The sequence below is a fragment of the Fulmarus glacialis genome, unplaced genomic scaffold (assembly GCF_000690835.1).
Source record: "Fulmarus glacialis isolate BGI_N327 unplaced genomic scaffold, ASM69083v1 scaffold13147, whole genome shotgun sequence".
Classification (NCBI taxonomy): domain Eukaryota; kingdom Metazoa; phylum Chordata; class Aves; order Procellariiformes; family Procellariidae; genus Fulmarus; species Fulmarus glacialis.
Window position 1 is genome coordinate 26,924 of NW_009225172.1, and position 14,810 is coordinate 41,733.

The 14,810-nt window shown below is 38.8% G+C and overlaps 1 protein-coding gene across 1 annotated transcript in view; it reads left to right on the plus strand.

Annotated features, from left to right (window-relative positions):
• LOC104080123 (dedicator of cytokinesis protein 1-like) overlaps positions 1–14,810 on the plus strand; it is a gene marked incomplete at its 5' end in the record, with an annotated part of 73,160 nt that overhangs the window by 24,659 nt on the left and 33,691 nt on the right. Inside the window, 6 exons of the mRNA XM_009582404.1 lie at positions 2,972–3,061; positions 5,591–5,695; positions 9,183–9,324; positions 9,525–9,603; positions 9,888–9,972; positions 11,583–11,669. Coding sequence (XP_009580699.1) covers positions 2,972–3,061; positions 5,591–5,695; positions 9,183–9,324; positions 9,525–9,603; positions 9,888–9,972; positions 11,583–11,669 — 588 coding nt within the window. The remainder of the gene's footprint in view (positions 1–2,971; positions 3,062–5,590; positions 5,696–9,182; positions 9,325–9,524; positions 9,604–9,887; positions 9,973–11,582; positions 11,670–14,810) is intronic.

Consider the following 14,810-nt stretch of genomic DNA (forward strand, 5'->3'; position numbering starts at 1 on the left):
ATACCTACACGGCGTTTCAGCCTCCTCGGCTCCTCTCCTCCCCTCCTCTCTCCCGCCCTAATCCAGAATCCCCTGCCTCTTGATGGCCAGGTGTAATTAGCTTGCATTAAATAGCCTTAGTACTGAGCCGGTGCTTTTAGTTGCCAGGCGTGCTTTGGAAACGTGTCGCAATATCTGTGCGAAGAACGGAATGAGTTTGTTTACAGTGTCAATGCAAATGTAAAATTATTCAGGCATCCATTTATTTCCAATCTTGTTGAGCTCCAAAGCTGTTTCCCTGAGATCATCTATAAATATTTTCACAACAGAAGAGGGAGTAGAACTGCTTCGGTTTTGGAGAGGGACTAGTTAAATCCACAGCAAAATTATGGTAACGCTATTTTCTTTGAAATGAAAATGTGCAGAAGAAGTTATGGATGACTGAAGTTAAAAAGAAAGTGGCAGTCAAAATGAGGAAAGGTTAAGTGATTTTGAAAGGTTTCACTTGCTGACTTACCAAACAACTGAATATTAGTTTAGTTTCTATAAATTGGTAGTATATTGCTTTTCTGAGTCAAAATTTACTTAGCCTAGTATGTGAAAATGTACTCCATTTTCTGCAAATATGCCTCTGCTATTAAACTTATGTTAGTTTTTGTTTAGAAATAAAAATACGCTCAGTATCATCATTCTAGATTAGATACATAATGCAGATAAAAACATTCAGATCCTTCCATTTGCAAAAATTGCGTTGCAGAGTGTAGAAACTGCCTTGTGATTTCCTGCAGACATGATCCCTCATTACGGTGATTGTAATTAGTCATGCCGATACATTTTTCATCTTCAAGGCACTTTACTAACATGAGGTAACCTCATGCTTATTCCAGTCCTCTTCCCTAGATAAATAATATTATGAACCTTGTTATAGAAATGAGAAAAATCAAGAGAAGAGGTCGAACATCACGTGGAGCCGTAAGGAGAAGCTAATGTAGGTTCCAGGCTCTACTCCTTGTGAGCATCCCTCGCCTTTCTGTCTTAAATTAGGTCACCGCTCAGTCTCTGTTTGCCCAAGCGTCTGCCCATTTGTTTTCTTTAGGACTCAAAAGCTCCTTTTCCCTTGCTCAGCCATACCAGTGGCATTTCTGGCCCGTATTTTCTCTTTACTTCACGAGCGTAAATCTCTGTCCTTTCTCCCTGCGACCTCCTGTATCTATGTTTCCTTTTGCAGCTCCTCATCTCTTCCGCCATCAGCAGCTCCCTGCCTCGTCAGGCTGCTTCTTTCCATCCCTTCCCTCTCAATCTTTCAGTCCATCCTTTGCGGGACGGGTGCCCTCCGCTTGAAAATTGGCTCCTCGTTTCCAGGGAGGAGCAGGAACGGAGAGCAAACCGGTGGGACCCGAGCCGCCTCTTGCTTTTGTGGCATTGGCATGTTCCATGTAGGGGAAGGCTTACTGAGTATTCAGCCTGGCTGGGCTCCAAATTGCCAATTCCTAGGGAAAAAAAGATATTCTAGGTCCCAGGCTGGTGTTTGTGCCACCAGATCACAGGTTGCTGCTGTGCCCTGCCTGACTCCTCAGCCAGTGCTGGCAGCAGTCTCGGTCATACCGACAGTTGTATGAACCCTAAACGTTTTACTCTTATTGTTAAATCAGCATCTAGAACTAGGGATTTTCCTAAAAGTCTTTATTTTTTCCCAAGTTTTCCAGAAATTTGTGATTCCAACTTACAGATCAAAAGACAGATAAAATTCACCCAACATTGAATTTAGGCTTTGAGTGGTGGGATTTCATTTGTGTGTTTTGGGGGGCTTTTGGTTTTCAGGGGGGTCTTGTGGGGATAAAATATTTCTTATTTATGCACAGTGCGTTAAAGTGGGTGGGATTGTGGGGGGTCTGTGCGGGATGGATGCGGGAATCGGTTGTGTGCCTGAAGATTTCCCCAGCAGCACCATTCCCCTTCTCTCTCCCCAGCATCCAGCTTCCACCCTCTTTGGAAGCTGTGGTGCTTCATCTCAAACTCTTCGTTCCCAAAGGCGGATGTCTTCGGGGAGCGATGGGGAAACGTGTGTTCAGCCCTTTTCCTCAGCCCTCCTTCGTCCGGCTGCTCTTTGCAGCTGCAGCCATCTCGCTATTTCACTGGGGCGAGGAACATGTGGCCTGATGCTGAGAGGAGAATTAGGTGGTGTGGGCAGGGAATTTAAATTTAAGATGAAGGGTAATACGAACCAAATGGATTTATAACTCATTCCAAATCTCATTTTTTTAATAAAGTGAGGTCAGCAGTGCCAGCCAAATTTCCAGCAGCAGAGGCAGATCATCAAGTTTGATCTTAGATAGCCTGGTGTGCTAATTTAAGCCTCTTTTTAGGTTTGAGTGGTTCTTTATACTTAGAGTAGGGGAAAAAAAAAAGAAAAATACACATTTAAACACATTCTTGCTGCTCCTCATTAAGATTGTTGGCTTCTGAAGAGCTGAAGGATATTGTTAAATTTCTTTGGGTCAGTTGAGACAGTGCTGAATTTCATGGTTGAAGAACAAGAGAGGAGGAAGAACCAATGGAAATATAATGAATATTTGTTCAAAGCAGTATCTGCAAATTGCCTGTCCTGTCTAATATAGATTATAGATATTAGAGGGAGAGAGGGGTGATTATGAACTATAATCAATCAATAGCATTTATCCAAAGTCCTAGTTTCTGGTTTCTTTGTGGGCAGGCTGTGTTTACGCATTATTGGGTATCTAGTTGTGTAAAGCAGGAATCATTTTATTTCTGAAGCAATTTGATCATTTTACCTGATTTGCATCAAATAGAGACATGTGGATAATGCTGCCACAGCTATTTGGCACATCCCATGCACAGTGTTTTCAGGTGTGTGACACAATGCATTTTGTGGTGTTTTATTAAGATTTATTTTATTCCAATGTTGTTGTTTAATCAAGGTATGTAATTCAGGTTTCTTTTGTTGTTGTTTTGTGATTTTTTTTTCCAACAGATGTGGGAAGAGGCCATTGCCTTGGGTAAAGAACTTGCAGAACAGTACGAAAATGAAATGTTTGATTATGAACAACTCAGTGAACTGCTGGTAGGTTTTTTTAATGACATAGACACTACAACAATTTTTTCAGAGTTTAATTTCTAAGCTTTTAAAATTATATTGAAAATCTCTCTTATGGCATTAAACTGCAGAAATAGATGCCCGCTTTGGCTTTGTTGGACAAATGTTGATAATGTCTACCACTGAAAAAGATGGAATTTTATTTTATTTTAGCTGAAAGAAAAATAATTCAGTAATGTTAAGACGATTTATTTGGGGTATAAAAGGAAATTTGGAATTTAAATATAAATGGGAACATGAAAAAATCCCCATTCTCTCTCAAGTGCCTTTCCACATTTCTTTTTTTAGGTATGAATAATCCCCAAGCATTCATGTCTAGAGTCAGTTATTTTTGCCCTGACGGTACCCGTTCATTATGCCTGCACCATTTTTTTTCTCCTGCTCTTCTCCAAAGAGATAAATGGCAGCTGTCACTGTCCCTCCTAACTTCTCAACCATTTTCACAGGAGTTGGGACATGATTCCAGTTTGGTTCTGAAAAATCTTGGTTTTCAGGTTTTTGATACATTTTACCTTTGCACTCACCAGAGTAGGTCATCCTTAATTTCTTTAAGTTGTTTATCTGCTTTATCCCAGTCTATCAGAACTGGGCATTAATACGGTGTCATTGCACCCTCTTTCTCTGCTGACACTGACACTCAGTTTGAGCATGGCTAGGAGCCATCTCCCCAGAAGCATCTCCATCCCCATCTCCCCAGAATCTCCTTTCTTGGGGAGGAAGGAATAAAGGTAAATACCACTCCTCTCAATTTTATAGTTTCTTCGCTCCTTTACATGTTCTTCTTTGTTTTGTCCATAGTTCTGTCCTCCAGCTCTCTAGAGCTGAATTTATATCCCTTTTTGATGGTCCTTCTTTTGTGGCATTTCAACTCTTTTAGTGACAGACTGATTGTACTGATTTGCCTAGCAAATCTGGAGCCTGATTTCACGTTGCTTTGTGCAAGAGGTCAGGGATGTATACATAGAGCATTTCTCAGGTGCTATGGTATGCCAGAAGAGTCTTCCTTGGCCTCCTGCCTGTGCCACTGTCAGTAGGGCTGCGTTCAATAGAGAATATTCTTCATTTCAATATAAAAGGAATCTGGTAGAGTTTGTTCCTCAGCTAGAAATTATTCTCATGTGTCAGATATGATTATTCACCAGTGGGTAGCTACTCTCCGAGTCCCTCATTTTTAATTTTCCATCTCCTTTATGCTTGCACATGGGAACATGAACAGCTTTTGTCACGGAGGCAACCACTCTTTACTTATCATACTGTATCCATTTTTGGAGCAGAAGTCTGAATTTGCACTTTGTACATTGTAGGTGATGGCCAATAATACTGAGTTATGTATTTTTCCCCATTTCTCTTGCACAGTAAATATGTAATTGTTTACATTAAGTGACATAATTCCAGGAGAGGCAGTGCTATAAACCAGGTATGGTGCATCTGCACTTGGAAATGGAGTTTCTCCCTCTTCTAATAGGGTCAAACAACTGAGTTTACCTGCTTGTTGTCAGACAGGAGAAACAGAGAGAGATGTCACAAAAATTAGTGCCAGCATGCATTGGGCATTCATCCCTAATAAGGCAAAGGTCAAAATTCACACTCCTATATGAGTCAGGTCTCGCATACCCCATCAGCTTTTCTTATTGCTGGATAGCATTAGCATGCTGGCTCTTTTTTTTTCCCCCACTATAAAATTTAAAAGTTTTTTGTTTCTTTCTGTTCTCCCTATTGTCTCTTTTGTTCAAGCAATATTAAATATTAGACACTAAGACAATTCACAAATGACAAAATAGTTTTGCTACAGGTGAACTGAGAAATATATGGCAGATCTGGGTCTTTGTAGTCTTCTTGCCATTTAGTGTTATCTGTCGTATGGGAGCAGTAATAAACCTTCCCCCAAATCAGAATTCATTCTCTTATAAAAAGTAATAGACTAAAAATAAGTTAATGAACAGATCGTCTGAAGCTGCACATTTGTTATTATGTCATCATTTGAGATAAAGGAGGATTCCGCTTCAGAAACAGATGGCATCTGACATGCGTGTATTTATTCCAAAAGTTATATTTTTCTGCAGTTCTCAACTGTGTGCTTTCCGTATGCAAATAAATAGTTGTAAATATGGAGAAGAAGCAGCAGAAAAATGTAATGAAATGTAACGGCCGAAAACTGAGAAGTCAGCACCATTGAGATGAGCTGGCTTTAGCAGTACGTGCTTCATCGTTCCAGTGTTTCGGCATTGGCAGTGTCGCAACCGGGAATTCAGGCTGCCTTGCAAATTCTTGACCTTCATCAGAATCTCCATATTGGATATGGAATAGTGAGGTTCACCAAAAGGAGGTAAAAACAATGGCCACAGAGTCTAGTATTTCAAAATACTAGCATATATCTGATAGGTGAAGGAAAAGGGGTGAATAAGGAATGTACATCTTTAAGTTAGAGATATACATAAAAGAGATCTAGATCTTAAGTGTAGGGAATTATTAAAGTTCCTTCTACTTATTTTGCAGAGAAAGCAAGCCCAGTTCTATGAAAACATTGTGAAAGTGATAAGACCAAAACCAGACTACTTTGCTGTTGGATACTATGGCCAGGGATTTCCAACATTCATAAGGGTAAGTGTCCACCTTTTTCCACAGACGATAGCAAGGTTTCTTGCTTTGGAAATTTCCCTCAGTTGTGGAGAAAGTACATTATTGTTTGTCAGTGTTATTTACAGTCCACCAACATCGACGGTTGGTTTTTAGGTGTATAAAACAAAATGTTCCAGTTTCCCATAGGGAATAGTTGAATTTTAGTAGAGAAGCTTTTTCTTCAAACATATCCAATACTTTATAGTTCTTCAGGGTATCACTAAAAATGAAGATATACCACCCAATTCGTAAATCAGGGTAATAACCAGCACCATCTGAAATGGTGACATTTTTGCCTGACAGGTGTGTGTGTATATAGATATATATATATGAGTATGGTAGAGAAGCCTTTTGTATGTGACCGAGTTTTCATGTGAGTGTCCTTTCCAGCATAGTCACTAAAATGAAGTTGAATATCAGAGATGTGTGCGATACCTTTAAAAGCAGTCTTTTATCATTGATTTTCATGAGTTGTTTGTCAATTTAAAACATACGTCACTTGTTTGATGCTGGTAACATAAGTCCAGTAACATTTTAGATTGTTTCTGCTGATACCATGATTGTTATGGAGTTGAATTAGTGGCTAAAGAAGGGTGGGGATTTCACACATCTGAATTGCGTCTGTATCGTGATTCTCTGGACTCTGGCACTTGCCAGTCAGTGACATGGAACTAACGCGTTAGCTATTTAGCTGCTGCACTGCTTGTATCTGTCTAAAGAGCTGAGGATTTTCAATTTGGAAAGAGACTCTCTCCAGCCCCCTGTGGAAGAGTTACAGTAGATTAAGGCAGTTCAAGAGACAGAAGAATAAGATTATTCTTATTATTCTCAGATTATTCTCTAAGTCCAGGAGACTCAGAGAGCTTTAGTCTCAGGCCAGGGGCTGGTAGCAGGTTTCCTCCTGGAAATACGCATTTAGGAGGTGAGTTCCTGGTTGTAACTGAGTAATTCCATGTTAGCTCTCTCAGATTATGCCATAATAAATACCGGGAGCAAGCCCAAACCTGTGCTGAAGCCCAGCTCACTGGATAAATCCAGTGAATGCTGATTAAGCTGGACTTGTCAGATTAATTGTGGTCGGCTGCTCTTTCATGGTGTATTAAAATGAAGTAGGGAAAATCCCAAGAAATAAAACTTTGACTTAATCAGGTGTTCATCTGGAAGAAGCCTCCTTTTCCACTAACTAACTAAAGCCCATGTGAAGAAACTGAAATTCTTGAATCATCCCAAGAAGCAGCAAATACATGTGGCTTTCCACACCCCCTGGGATGCTGTACTGCAGGCGTTCTTGTCCTGAGAAGTGCAACAAATCATCAGTTCTTTGCAGCTGAAAGCAATAAAGCTGACCCCAGGCAGTGCCTGCCAGGCTAAGAGTGAATTTTGCAGCATCCATTCTGTGCAGACCATCAAACAAAAACTGGGAGATGAGCTCTCTTATGCTAACCCACTGCTTGGTCTCCAAATTATGGCTGGTCAACTCATGCCAAAGAGACTCTGAGTGTGCAGGAAGGTGGCAGGGTCATCGGTACCCAGAGCTGCCCCGAAGCTTATGAAATGCAATTCTGCAAACTGGCAAAGCCATATGTTAGTAACAGACGCAAAGGCATGATGGTGTGCAAGCTACCGTGTGTATCAAAAGACCAACTCTAAAGAGATGTGATGCGGAAAAACTAGGAATTATTGTGGTGTTTGAAATACCTGTAGAGTCATGTACGTGCAATAGCTTTTATCAAGCATCAAACAGCAAAAAATGTCTGTGGTACGTTAAGTAAAAAAGCTTTAATAAGATTTTTGTAAAATGTTTATTAATAATTTCTTAAGTTTTACCAGGCAAAAGGTATTTAATATCCAGTGAGAAGGAGTCACTGTTAAGATTGACCAACCCATTTCTCTAGAAAATGATTGAATTAATATTTTATGATATTCCTATAGGGAAAACTTGCATTATCAGGAATCTTCAAAACGATGAATGTACAGTAAAGTCACTGATAACTTTGCAAAAGGGATTGTGGCTATGGGTCATCGTGAAATTTTATCACACGTACAGCCACTCTAAACAGAGTGCACATTGTCCTCCAGAAACACCGGGAATATCCAGTGATCCAGAGCTGCTAACCAGAGAGGGGTTGCACTGGGATCACAACAGGGACGACAAGCTGTCTTGACTGAGTGCATGGAATCGCCGTGGGGTGGTTTGTCTCAGCCTCTAACTCGACCATCTATTTGCATACAAAAAGTGCAGAGAACACAACATGATTTTCCCATTGAAGTGCTGTGTTACACTGTATAGTCCAAGGGATACCGTGCAGAATAGTCTTAATCTGCTGTATTAATACTGAGCTGCTTTTTCACTTCACAACTGAATGGTTTTTTTGTAAGTGCAGGAAAACACTTAGCATGCTTTACAAAAGCCTCATGGATCGGTCAGTCTGTAATAAATGAGCAACAAAAACTCTGGAAATTTGGCTCTTAAGTGCCTGAAAAGCTGATTGAAAAAATCCTTAATACAAGCTTTTTCTCCTATTGTAATTTTTCCTGTGAGTTTCTGGTATATATACATGACTTACAGCTATATGTACACTTCTTAGGCATCTGCCCTTTTTTCTTTTTTTTTCCCCAAATAGAGAGTATTCTTTCATCTACTGTGCATTTCAAAAGGCACCATTGCAGAACTAAACCCAACTGGGCAAATGTAAATTATTCCAGTTTTCTACCCCTAGTCATAGCACCAGGTGTTCATTTTGAGATGAGTAATGAGGTTAAGCATATTCAGATGCAAGTGTTAAGTTCATATCAAAACTTACTTTAATATGTTTGATCAGTTAAAAATATGCAAGTCGTCTTTTACATTTTTCTTCAGAATGTAATGCGCTTGTTCAGTACATAAATGGACTATATAAAATATATCTCAATTTTCTTGATTGTTAAAAGAAGAAACCAATACTTAGAAATATAATATACTTAATTTAAAAGTTATGCTGTGTGCAAACAACTGTACAATGGCAAAAATCTAATAGACTAATGTTAAGTCTGGGGTGTATCAGTCTTTCTAATAAAGTCAGTATCTTTAGACCTTCCTCCTAAAATTGGAATCATTTTCTGTTTATGCTTTTCTCTGCTACTCTTGCTTGCTCACCTCAATGCCTTTTAAGAAATGGTTGTGTATAAAAAGCCTAGCTCTGTTTATTTACATCCATTCCACCATTAGCTGTGGAAGACGGATGAGAGGAATTACAGAGGGAGATCTTGGATTTGGCAGAGGATATAATTTGTCTTAATACATCTTCAGTGGGCACCTATTTTATAGATCCTTGATATCGTGTATTTAAAGCCCATTGAATTTAGCGTGGTTTATACATATGCCAATGTAAAATATCTCACTTAGCACCATTGGAGTCAATGCTTCTGAGGTCGCAGTTCATTACTGAGGATACTGGTATTAGGATTTCACCTCTCAATTTGTTTCCAGAACAAAGTCTTCATTTACCGGGGAAAGGAGTACGAACGCCGCGAAGACTTCGAAGCAAGGTTACTGACTCAGTTTCCAAACGCAGAAAAAATGAAAACGACGTCTCCACCGGGCGATGACATTAAAAACTCCTCCGGCCAGTGTATCCTTAGGTTGTGCAGCGGCTCCTGCAGCCGCACAGGTCGAGGATTTATGGCCAACATGAGCAGGAGACTGTTGCACTTCTGCCTTTGTGGGTGTAATACATTAATTTTGTTGTTCTGTTCTTTCTTCACGTTCCCATTGAGCTGCCAGTTCTGCGTGATTGAAATTTGCTTTTCAGTTCTTAACCCCTGAATTCAGATATTCAGTGCTTTACTGTAAAGCCAAAACTGGATTTACCGTCTAAATTTCACAGGCCAGTGTCAGAACAAATCGTGAGGTGAGTTTGGGTTGGTGTTGCAATTTTATCAGTCTCCTTTATAACACTTAAACTAGTTCTTGTTGTTGTATAACAAATCTGTACACAGCCAAGGAGGGTTGTAGTTGTGAGGACATTTCATGGGTATTCTTAATATTAGCAGAGATTCCACCCAACCCACTGGAAAACAGTGATCCCATAAGCATTTTATATTTAGGCATAAACTTTTGTTCTAGTACTACAGTTTAGCAGCACTTCCTAAACAGACAGTATTTGATTTTGGTTGTGCTTTTCCCTTTTTTCAGTTTCTATAGGGTGAATGAAGTCCAACGATTTGAGTATTCACGCCCTGTTCGAAAAGGAGAGAAAAACCCGGACAACGAATTTGCGGTAAAAAAAAAAAAAAAAAAAAGAGTACTTTTGAGGTTTACTTCTTTCATTTTGAGAATCTGAACCATTCATTATGTTATGGTTGTTGAAAAATAAATTCTAGCTTCAAATGTGATTATTTTTCATAGAAATTCGATTAAACCAATTTATCATGTTCTGTTTTATACCAATAGTAAAAATGGACAAAGCTGAATTTATTTTGTTAAAAACTAACTATGTGGAGAAAGAAGTTTAAAGTGGCTATACCTGAAAATATAGCTGTCTCTTGCCAAAACTTGTCTTACCGTGAAATTTCTAGTCAGGTGTCTAAAAATCTTTTTGCAGTAATACCTTTTTTTTTTTTTTGCTAAACAATATGTTTCATCTAACGGTCAATAAAACTCCCTTTGAGCACAGCTTGTATTCTTCAAAACGTGTACAACAGGTTACATCAAGTTGATTGCCTTTTTTTTTTTATAGATACCATTTTATTCACAGGGGTTCTAGTGGACACAGTTAGTAGTAAAGTAATAGTAGTAATTAAAGTAATAAATTAATGCATCATTTCTTGAGCAAAGAACACAATTTTCTGTGTAGTAGCAGGCTCTATAATCTAATCAATGTGCCAATAAGTGCTGAGTATTTGGTTCCCTATGGCTAAGACTGGGTATTCATTCAGAGACTCCTTTAGCGTCTTTGGCTTTCTTGGTGGCTGTTATATCAAAAATTGCTAATTGCTAAAAGATGTACTAATGTACGTGGGTTTAGCTGAGGAGGCAGGAAACCCTCTTTTTCTAAAACCATAATGCTAGAGCACACTACGGTTTACAATATGTTTTCCGTATAGATAAAAAAATTTAGGTATATTTAAATCACTTTGAAAGCTCTTCTTCTGTTAATGGAGGATGGAATAAACAATTCTGTTTTAAAAAAGCCCCAATAAATAAGGTGAACTACCAACATAAACGAGCTCTAACCAAATCAGATCAAGAGATGTCTCTGACATCGGTTATGAACCAAATATACACACGTGAAGGAAGAGATGTTAAATCACGTATCCTTAAATTCAAACCAGTGAGGAGATGTTACAACGAAGCCGTTGCAGTTTACAGCTCAGATGAAATCACAGGATCAGAAATTCAGGTCAGGATCCGCAGGTCAGGATGGGACCTCGGGTCCAACCCCTGCCCCAGGCAGGGCCAGCTCCGGGGTCAGACCCGGCTGCTCGGGGCTTTCCCCCAGCGGGTCTTGAAACCTCCGAGGAGGTCCCGCTGCTCCTCTGCCCTCCTGGGGAAGAAGCTTTCCCTATATCAAGATGTTGTCGTTTTGTGGAGGATGGTCCTTGGAAGCTCTAGAAGTTATGTGGGAAAAATGACAGTCCAGTAAAACAGGTGGATCTTTTACGTAGTAGTGTTCTTTGGTAAGAGAGCACTTGTTCTCTACTAAATCACGTATCAGATTTAAATCGGCGCCGCTCCACCGTCTCCCCAAGCTGATTCCATTTGAAATTTCCCCCTGGCTTCGTAATGTCTGTCGTAGTGCGGTTCCTTTTCCTGATAATAATGTTTTAAGGCTTTGCTTAAGATAAAAGCTATCAATCTGATAACATGATGTTTATGTTGTATTTGCAGAATATGTGGATTGAGAGAACCATCTACGTGACAGCGTATAAATTACCAGGGATTCTGAGGTGGTTTGAAGTCAAATCAGTTTTCATGGTAAGATCAATTTGGCTTTATTGCAATTGCATAAAAGAATGGGGCTCTTATACAGCCAGGGAGCATTTATATTTCTGCATGACTGTGCTTCAGTTCTGTGAACAAGCAATCAATGTGGCTATATCTGGCATCCTAAGACAAGGGAACTTGCTTGCTGAGGATGCTGATTATTGACTGAGGGTGACTCAAGTAATGCTTTTCCACTCCTGAGAGAGGGAAATGCAGGCTGACTCTTCCAGGCCTTTAGGGCAAGGTCCGATCGAGTGCTTGAAGCACTTTTCTAAAGTATTTCTGGCTTTCAGCAGGTGAGCCATTACAGCCTGTGGTGTAAGCCGTGTGCCTAAAATGAAGAGGGACCCGAGGTGTTGTAGGGAGCCCTGCTACATCAGAATGAAACTAGTCTGAATTTTGGAAAAGAGGATTTGGGGATTTTGATTGTAATTTATTCAAAATATAGCATAAATCGAATGCGTTGTATGTGTCTGCATCTCTTCTCTACTTATCATTTGCGATTAAAGGTTGTTTTTGTTTCTCCTCCATAGTTAGCTAAACTATACCCTAGCAACCTCACAAAGTAACTCCAAATTACGCATTTCTCTGTTCTACCATTTAGACTGTTTAGATAAGACATAGCCATTAAATGCCTTTAAGATTAAATTATTCTTACGCAGCTGTAATTTTTAAGTAGCAATAAAAACATTGTTACTGCAGTTTTTTAAATCTCTCTTGTGAGGCTTATTTTTAAAGGAAAAGAACAATTTGCATATGATTAATTAAAACCTTTTTCATTGCTCCATTGAGGTTATGTTGGACAGTTGTATTTAGATGAACAGAAGTAATGCAGAAAATTACTATGGTATCTATAGTAACAGAATATGAATGTGATGTTTGACAGTAGTAGGCAGCTGAATAAAACACATTGAATTTTTAATGAATTTTGTATTTTCAATATAATCCTGATAGAGAAGATTGTATTTATCTTCATGATTGCAAAAAGTGTTGTTTATAAAGGCTGGCAAATCTGATGAAAGACTCTCTTCTTTACGAGTTAAGAGCACAGCCTGACAGGCTGCTTTATGCAGGCAATTTGTATACGTGCACCTTTAACGCTATGCTTGTCATCAAAAAGTGCATAAATCCTGGGAGAGTGCTTTCTATAAGCTTTTTGTAAGTAAGGATTATATTGCTCGCATAGCTGAAAAATGATACCAGAATAGAACTTAATAATATGTGGGAAGACGGCAATGGATAACTTTTGACCTAGCTCTGGCATAGTTACTACAAAATTGGTATTGACTTTCTTCAAGATTCCTGTCAGCTAAAATGCTGGAAGCACGATCACTAGGTTTACATCCCTGTAATGCTTAATTTTGATTATGGATACAGATATTATTGATGTTTCGCTAAACACGATGAATTAAAGCAGCCTTGCACATTTCATATTTTATTGATGGAACTAGAATATCTTTAAAGAAAGAGGTGAGATCATATCAAATCAGTGCTGAGAGAGAACTGAGTAATTTAATAAATGCGGTGTATTATGTTACATAACCCACAGGAACATGCATAATTTCCTTAAATCTTCCTATTTGCTTTTTAAATTCCTTCTGAGTACTTTTACCTAAACCTTTTCAATCTGTTCATTATCTGCAAGGAATTTGTTGTACACTTTCATTATTCTGTATCTGATTTGTTTTGGCTGGACACAAGTAGTCGTAGGGGGAAAATTTGCTGAGGCCAGCCAGTGAATTAGAAACTGGATTTTGAATTATACTTGGTTTTAAAAAGTACAAATACTAATCTCTATTTCGTTTTGATGTTTAATTTTTTAGTGTTGCAAATGTATCAGGAGTATATCATTTCTGTTTGCCATGAATAGATTGTGTAGTGTCCAGAGTTAGCAAGCTACTTGCAACAAGGCTTATAATTTACAAGTATAGATATTTTTAATGAATAGCTTTCAGTAAGGTCCAAAGCACAGTTTATAGTAGTAGGATGGGAACTGCAGTCCTCCATCTGCTTTTAAAAAACTAGAGGGAGGATTATAAGAGTAGTAAAAGAAAGGAGAATGAGAAAGCAAGCCGTGATTGCTGATATAGAAAAGTCAAAAAAGATGTCTGTCAGCTCAATGAGTGCTAATTTCTGCAGATATTCAAGAGCTTTAAAAGCAATGGTTCATCAAGAAATCATTCCATGGTTATAAGCCCATTAATACAAATAACAGAATCCTAAATTTAGCATGTGGTGTTTGCAACAGTTCTTGCCGAATCAGATGTTGAATATGGTCTTACTTTGCCTGTCCAAATTTCACTTGTAGCACGTTCAGCTCTGAACGGCAGTCGTCATCTGTCCGTCTGAGCCTGGTCTGCTCCGCAGCCACAGCAGAAACATCAGGCTTCTTACCTGCCTTCCAGAATAATTCACCAGGCATTTTAAAATGCTAATTAAAACATTCTTGATGTAATCAGATGGCAGGTGTAAGAGTAACAACTAAAGAGATTTGATTATAAGTGGTTCTCAGAAACATGGTAAGCAACTGATAGCCAGGTAGAAGTGCTTCTTTGTTTATGTAGCATTTATGTAAATTAGGGTGTAATCAAACACAGACTTGCATTTTCCTCACAGGCCTCAATTAACCTTCCTTTTCTATTCCTGCCACATCATTTTTTAATGTCCGTAGGCTATGACCTAAGTCTTCCCGTGAGGACTGTCCACACTGTGGGTTGCTGCAAGTTAGTGATTTTTAGCCCATTCACTAAATGTACATATTTTAGCAATATTTTAAATATTTTAATGCTGTTTTTTCAATATGAGCAACTGTCGTTCTGAAAGACACAGTATCTGGTCATAAATAATAGTTGGAGATGAGTCAATTAAAATAAAGCAAGTTTTACACAGTAGAAAGAAGACATGAAGACATCTGAGGAGCTCTCTTCATTGAAGTCGGGGCTATGTGAGAAAGAAAATTTCTTCTTCAGTTATCGACATTCAGATGAAGAAAATGTGACCTCGGGGGAAAAAGCACAGCAGATAGCTTAGAAGTCGTCTCTTCAACATATTAAACTCCATTTCCTTGGAAGTACACCAAAATAATCACTGCAAAAATCTCCTCTTGATTTTTGAGCTGTTTAGGATTACATT